Source organism: Apiospora hydei (genome assembly GCF_038363865.1).
Source record: "Apiospora hydei strain CBS 114990 chromosome Unknown utg000005l_segment0_segment0, whole genome shotgun sequence".
Taxonomy (NCBI): domain Eukaryota; kingdom Fungi; phylum Ascomycota; class Sordariomycetes; order Amphisphaeriales; family Apiosporaceae; genus Apiospora; species Apiospora hydei.
The window spans coordinates 1,734,712-1,740,711 of record NW_027117364.1 but is presented as its reverse complement, the minus strand read 5'-3'; the positions used below and the strand labels follow the sequence as shown (position 1 = coordinate 1,740,711).

At 55.5% G+C, this 6,000-nt stretch overlaps 2 protein-coding genes across 2 annotated transcripts; both read left to right on the top strand.

Moving 5' to 3' along the window:
* Nucleotides 1-468: 468 nt before the first annotated feature.
* Nucleotides 469-1,594, top strand: PG997_006027 (uncharacterized protein; the record flags this gene model as incomplete). The annotated part of the gene is made up of 2 exons (XM_066810342.1): nucleotides 469-1,317; nucleotides 1,382-1,594. The coding sequence occupies 2 exons, from the start codon at nucleotides 469-471 to the stop codon at nucleotides 1,592-1,594; spliced, it is 1,062 nt and encodes a 353-aa protein (XP_066669265.1).
* Nucleotides 1,595-4,112: 2,518 nt separating this feature from the next.
* On the top strand, nucleotides 4,113-5,683 carry PG997_006026 (cytidylyltransferase; the record flags this gene model as incomplete). Its single annotated transcript, XM_066810341.1, has 4 exons — nucleotides 4,113-4,626; nucleotides 4,665-5,001; nucleotides 5,082-5,478; nucleotides 5,543-5,683. 4 exons carry the CDS (start codon nucleotides 4,113-4,115, stop codon nucleotides 5,681-5,683), a joined length of 1,389 nt encoding a protein of 462 aa, XP_066669264.1.
* Nucleotides 5,684-6,000: the final 317 nt, after the last annotated feature.

The following is a 6,000-nucleotide window of genomic DNA, read 5'->3' as shown; positions in this document are numbered from 1 at the left end:
AACCTAGGAAACATCGTGACTACATACTACTTGCCATCACCTGCTCAGCCCCAAGCCAGCCCTGAATCGTTCCCAAGAACAACGCCGCTGGTGCCATCCATTACCCGCTTATAAGATTTGCTAGCCTCTGGATCCATCGTGAGTCGCTAGTGTCGGGACCAGAATCTACACCGATCTCACGGAGCTCTCTCGGCACAAACTGTGATTTTGCCTCTTATAAGCTACTGCCTCCCCCGTACTGGCCAGCTATCTGCAAACTCCAGATTCGGCTCATCAGCTCTTTCGACAAAACGTTACACACACCATACAACACACACGCACGAGTGCCCCAGCCATAACAGCGGCAACACGACCACTCAGACCAGACCGGACTGCAATCGACAGACTACTTTTGGAGTGGTTGTCTACTCAAACGTCAAACTTGAAATCCGCAAGACCTCCCCTGCGTCCAGAAGCCAATCCGTCGCAATGGTTGAGGTTTTGCGCTCGCCCTCGGAGGCGATGGGCATCGGGGGCCGCATCGCCGAGTTAAAGCTGGCTTCGATTGACGAAACAGCCGTGTTGGAACAAGACACCCCCAATGAGAAGGACCCCGGCTTCAAGAAGGTGACGACACAGCAGAGGCAACCGCGTCGCGCCTTCACATCCACCAGCGACTACCGCATGCCCGGCGCGCCTTCCACGCCCCGGGGCCACCTTGAGAAGGGTCTTTCTCCGTCGTCGAAGCCGTCGGACCAAGACTCCTACTTCCAAATCCCTACCACTTCGCGCACGCCTACATCGCGATCACCTATGACGCTGCAGCAGCACCGAGACCAGCACTCGGCCTCCATCTCTCACTATCCTCAGCAGCCCACCCCCGTGGTTACCTCGGTACTCCCGGGACGTGGTGCTGGCGCCGCGCCCTTGGTGGTGCGCCCCGCGTTGCCGTCGCCGCAGCGGTCATACTCGGTGATGGACTACGAGCCGATCCCCTTCATCCAGCTGCCCGGCGAGAAGCTCCAGATCATGCACCTGCCGGCCGAGATCCACTTCGCCATCTTCGACTGGCTCGACCCCATCGACAGCACCTGCCTGGGCCTGGCATCGCGACACTTCTACGCCATCCACCGCCGCATGCACGGCACCGTCCCGCTGTCGGCACGACGCCAGGGCCCCAACGACATGGAGTGGGCGTGGCGGCTGGCGGGCCCGCTCCTGGACCTCGAGAAGAACAAGGCGCAGGGGATCACGACCTCGAAAGCCCAAGACCAGGCGCAGGCCGACGCGGTCCACGCCATGGCGCTCAGGTTCCAACAGCAGCAGCACGACCGCGAGGTCAGCCAGGGGTCGGCGGCGACGTCGTCGTCCTCGCTGGCGGCGCTGCTCCCCGCGCGGCCAGGTCTACTGCCGGAAGTGCGGCATCTCACGCTGCGAGCTCCATAAGCACATCCAGGAGTGGGTGCCGGCCGGCATGGAGTACTGCGAGGTGTCGCAGAAGTTTGGGCGCAAGGCCCCGGACAACGCGCGCAAGACGTGCTACCGCAGCTCGCCGCGGCACCCGCACCGCTGCGGCCGGCACACTCGACAGCAGCGCGCCGTGAGGCTGGTCTAGGATACCAGTGTCCAGTGGCTCAGTCGTCGACTCAGCAGCGTAGCGAGATGAGAACCGAGCTTTTCGAAAAAAATCGAGGAAACAGAAGAATGAATGAAACGACATGATATGATACCTATTTCTCTACAGGCCTTACCCCACCTACCTTCACTCTAGGGATGGAAAAAGAGGGAGGGGAAATGTGTAATGGAATTGCTGCTTATTGGCTGACCTGTTTTAGGCGGCTGGATACTTACTTACATACCGGGCGTTGGACTGCGACGGACGGGAGGAGAGACACGGTATTGTTTTTGCTTCAGGGAACTACGGAGTAACGATACCATCACGGGTGTGGATGCCCTCTTATTAGCATTGCTTGGTACGGTTATATCGACTTGCCTCATTCAGTAGTACTTCAAAATCAAGATTTTACTGCCATGCAACTGAGTTGGCTTCGCACAAGTGAGGGAATCAACACGCAATGTCTCACCCAACATGACTTGAAACCTACCTATCAATTGATCTCACCACTCACCACACTGGACTGCTCGTCGTACTTGCACACCCAGGTTGGTGATGGCCTTATCGATAGCATCATGCAAGATGGAGAAAATGGGCGCACAAGCACGCGACGACTGGCGACCCTGGCACCTGGTGGCCTTTGATGGCCTGAATCTGTCCAGTCCGTGTAATGTCTATCGGTTGCCTATCGGTATGTCGGCCCCCAAGCTTCTGTGGGATGGCGCCACAATTCTCCCATGGCACCTTCGTCATCGTTGTACCTCCCTAGCTCCCTTGCCAAGTTGGGCGATGGGCAAAAAAGCGGCCTTCCAACTTTTTTCCCCTGGGGTTTGTTTGTGCCAGTCTGCAAAGGAAAAGAAGAACTGGAGCAAAGATCCCTAAATGAAACAGGACGGCTTGCTTGGCTGCTAAGCGATGAGGCGATGATGGGGGAATTGCACAGAAGGCACTGGACTGGACTGGACTGGACAGACTGGACAGGCTGGACGTTGATGGACTCGAACCGGCCCAGGGTGTGGGAAGGTTCACGGTGCAGAGATTGCTCCATGTAATTTTAAATCAATAATGTCCCCCTTCGCGCGCTGGGTTGGCCCGCCCCTTTCTTTCCCGGGGCATGGAGCATTAGGAACATACGATAAGCGGGAGGAAGAGACTGATTGCTTGTTGATGCATATCCTACTAGAGAAAAGAGAGAGTGTATACATACTGTACAAGCGATATTTGCCTGGTGGACTGTGTACACACTGTAGCGACGATTTGTGTAAGAGCGGTGGACAGTGTTCAATGTTCCTTATCATTGATCTGTCCTGATCGAAGGTGGTGTTTCAAGGACCTAGGTAGTAAGTACTTTTTAACATTGGCATGCCTGCGAGGAAGCGTGCCGCTAATGTTGTCAAGGTACATGTATTCAGGTGCTTCGGTCTTCAGTGCTATCAAGTCTATCTGTCTACATTGTCTACATATATCCAACCAACAACATCTGCATACACAAACATACAATAGCATACTAGTCTCGTTCTCGTTTCCGCCCCAAATCTTCATCCCGTATCGTTACCTAGGCATCCGATTGAAAGTGGTAGCTGTTTCGGAAGAGGCCGCCGAATCACAAAACAGAGCAGAAAAGAGTCTAGAGAACGAGGTGTGGATTGCTTGATTGGCCCGATTAGCAGCAAAAGGCAGTGCTCACAAACCAACACGTCATTATTCGAGCGCAGAGCTCGCGAGTCCAGCGGAAAACGACCAGGCCAGAGAAAACAAAAATCGACGATTCCGCAGCAAGCCAGCAAGCAAACAACCAGGCCGTCCAGTGGCCAGTGTGTGCGTGTTACCTGGCAGTTAATCTGGACCAGACAGACGAGAGGACGAGTCGTCCTTCAAGTTCTTGCAGGTCTAAAGTAGTCGTCCCGCTGCGGCGCCTTCTACGCGTGTCCCACTTTCCTGCTTGCTCAAAGTTTCCACTCCACGAACTTTGAGAGAGCGACCCCGATCCGTCCTGGTTGGTTCTTCTGGTTAAGTAAGAGTTGGACCTGCCTGTCCGTCCTCAACGTACATACACAACCACCACCGAAACCTTTCCGTGTCATACCTCCCCATCGGCCCTGCAGCACCCTCTTACGTTGCACGATAAGCAGGAAAGCATCGAGCCCAGGGATCCATCCATCAGGTATAATTGCCGGCTTGCAACTTTCCAAACAAGACCCATTGGACACTTTCCAAACCCTCGACCCAACCCGCCACTTGCAAGCTATCGCCTGCCGTTCCTGTTTTATTCTGCAAACGAAACCACCCGGGATTGGCGACACGTATCGACCGACCGACCGACCGCAGCTTCGTCAAACAGCCTCTCCTTATCTGCCGTTCCTTCTTCCTCTTGGACAAATCAAGGAACCCGGAGGCGCACGTGGGTTAGGACACTGCGTCACTTCCACGCGAAAACGCCAACATTAACATTGGCCTGGACTGGTATTCGATAAATATCCACCCTCTGCCCCCCTCCCCATACCTTCACATTCCCATCATGTCTTCTCCGTCTACTTCATCGCATGGAGGCAAGCGTAAGCGCCCAACAACCGCTGCCACGACCGCCATGATGGATGAAAACCCGCTTCTGCAGCCCTCGTCCCGGGATGCCTCGGGCGAGGATGGTGACACTACTGCCCCGGAATCCGGTCGGTTGACCCACCGCAAAACCGATTCGGCCTCCAACGGCGCAAACCCACCCAGCAAGCGACAGCGCGCCAATTCGGATCGAAACTCGGGCCCCCAATCATCTACGACCTCGATCAACCCCGACCACGCCCCAGTCGACCCCGGTGAGCCCAGTGACACCACCGAGGCCAGCACCGACATTGCCGATCGTGTTACCCGGAAGAGCAAGAAGCCCACGGCACTTAAGGAGACGCATCTGAACGGCGACGACGAGAATGGCGATGACACCATGGCACCGCCTCCGATTGGCAAATTGACACACCCCGTCGGCTACAAGACAAACGACCCACCCTCAGGCCGGCCCGTCCGAGTCTATGCCGATGGTGTGTTCGATCTTTTCCATCTTGGCCACATGCGCCAGCTGGAGCAGGCCAAAAGGCGTTCCCCGACGTATACCTGCTCGTGGGCGTCACCGGTGACGAGGAGACCCATAAGCGCAAGGGCCTGACAGTGCTTTCGGGTATGGAGCGCGCCGAGACGGTCCGCCACTGCAAGTGGGTGGACGAGGTGGTTGAGAACTGCCCCTGGATTGTAACTCCCGACTTTCTCGAAAAGCACCAGATTGATTACGTCGCGCACGACGATCTTCCTTACGGCGCGGACGAGGGTGATGACATTTACAAGCCCATCAAGGAGCAAGGAAAGTTCTTGGTTACCCAGCGTACCGAGGGTGTGAGCACAACAGGCATCATCACAAAGTAAGTGGCTCCAAAGCCCCCTTTTGCCATTTGCGTCCTTCTGTCTTTATCAGCAGCTGACAAAATACCAACCTAAACAGGATTGTGCGTGATTACGAAAAGTACATTGCCCGTCAATTCAAGCGCGGTACCTCGCGTCAAGAGCTCAACGTCAGTTGGCTCAAGAAGAATGAGCTGGATGTCAAACGGCATGTCCAGGACCTCCGCGATAGCATCCGGACCAACTGGACAACTACCGGCCAAGAGCTCAGCAAGGAATTGCGCCAGTTCTGGCCGGCTAGCCGACCCCAAAGCCCGGCCCCGCGCAACCGAGCCCCCACCACTCCGGGCGCCCCTGCTGGCGACATGACGCTGCGAGAAGTGGCTACCATGACAAATGCCGCTAGATCCCCCACTACCCCTGGAGCGGAGCGAGGAAACTCGAACGAGTTCATCAGCGGGTACACGTTGGGCCTGATTGGTGGAGTCCGATCTTGGGTAAGCTTTCTCGTATATTCTACATATGACTCGCGATGGTTTTGCTAACGTAACCCTGCTTTAGATGACCAAGAACCGCCGCAACGTGGGGGACAACAGCCGACCACCAAGCCGGTCGCCGAGTGACGATGAATCGGAGGAGAGCGATAGCAAGCCGAATAACCGTGGTCGGCAACAAGCGTCGCAGCCCTCGCAAGCATCGTAGTGGGTGATATATGCCTGGGTTGCTGGGTTTATACTAGGCGTCATGTGTATGGTTTATGGGCCCGGGTTTGTGGTCACGTTCGTCTGTCTGTTTATGATGATTGCCTAACGGTGCTGGTTGGTGTCCCTTAAGGATTAACCAATGTAATGACGGCTACAATATACAAGTATTACACCTGCCGCTTATTTGAATGTTATGTTCATGCGTTTATTTGGTTGCTGTACGAGTGTTGGTGTTATGATTCGTACGAAGACGGCAGGTGCTGTTCGAGTATCGAGTAGCATTCGAGTACATTCCTCGAGAGTACAAAATCGTTC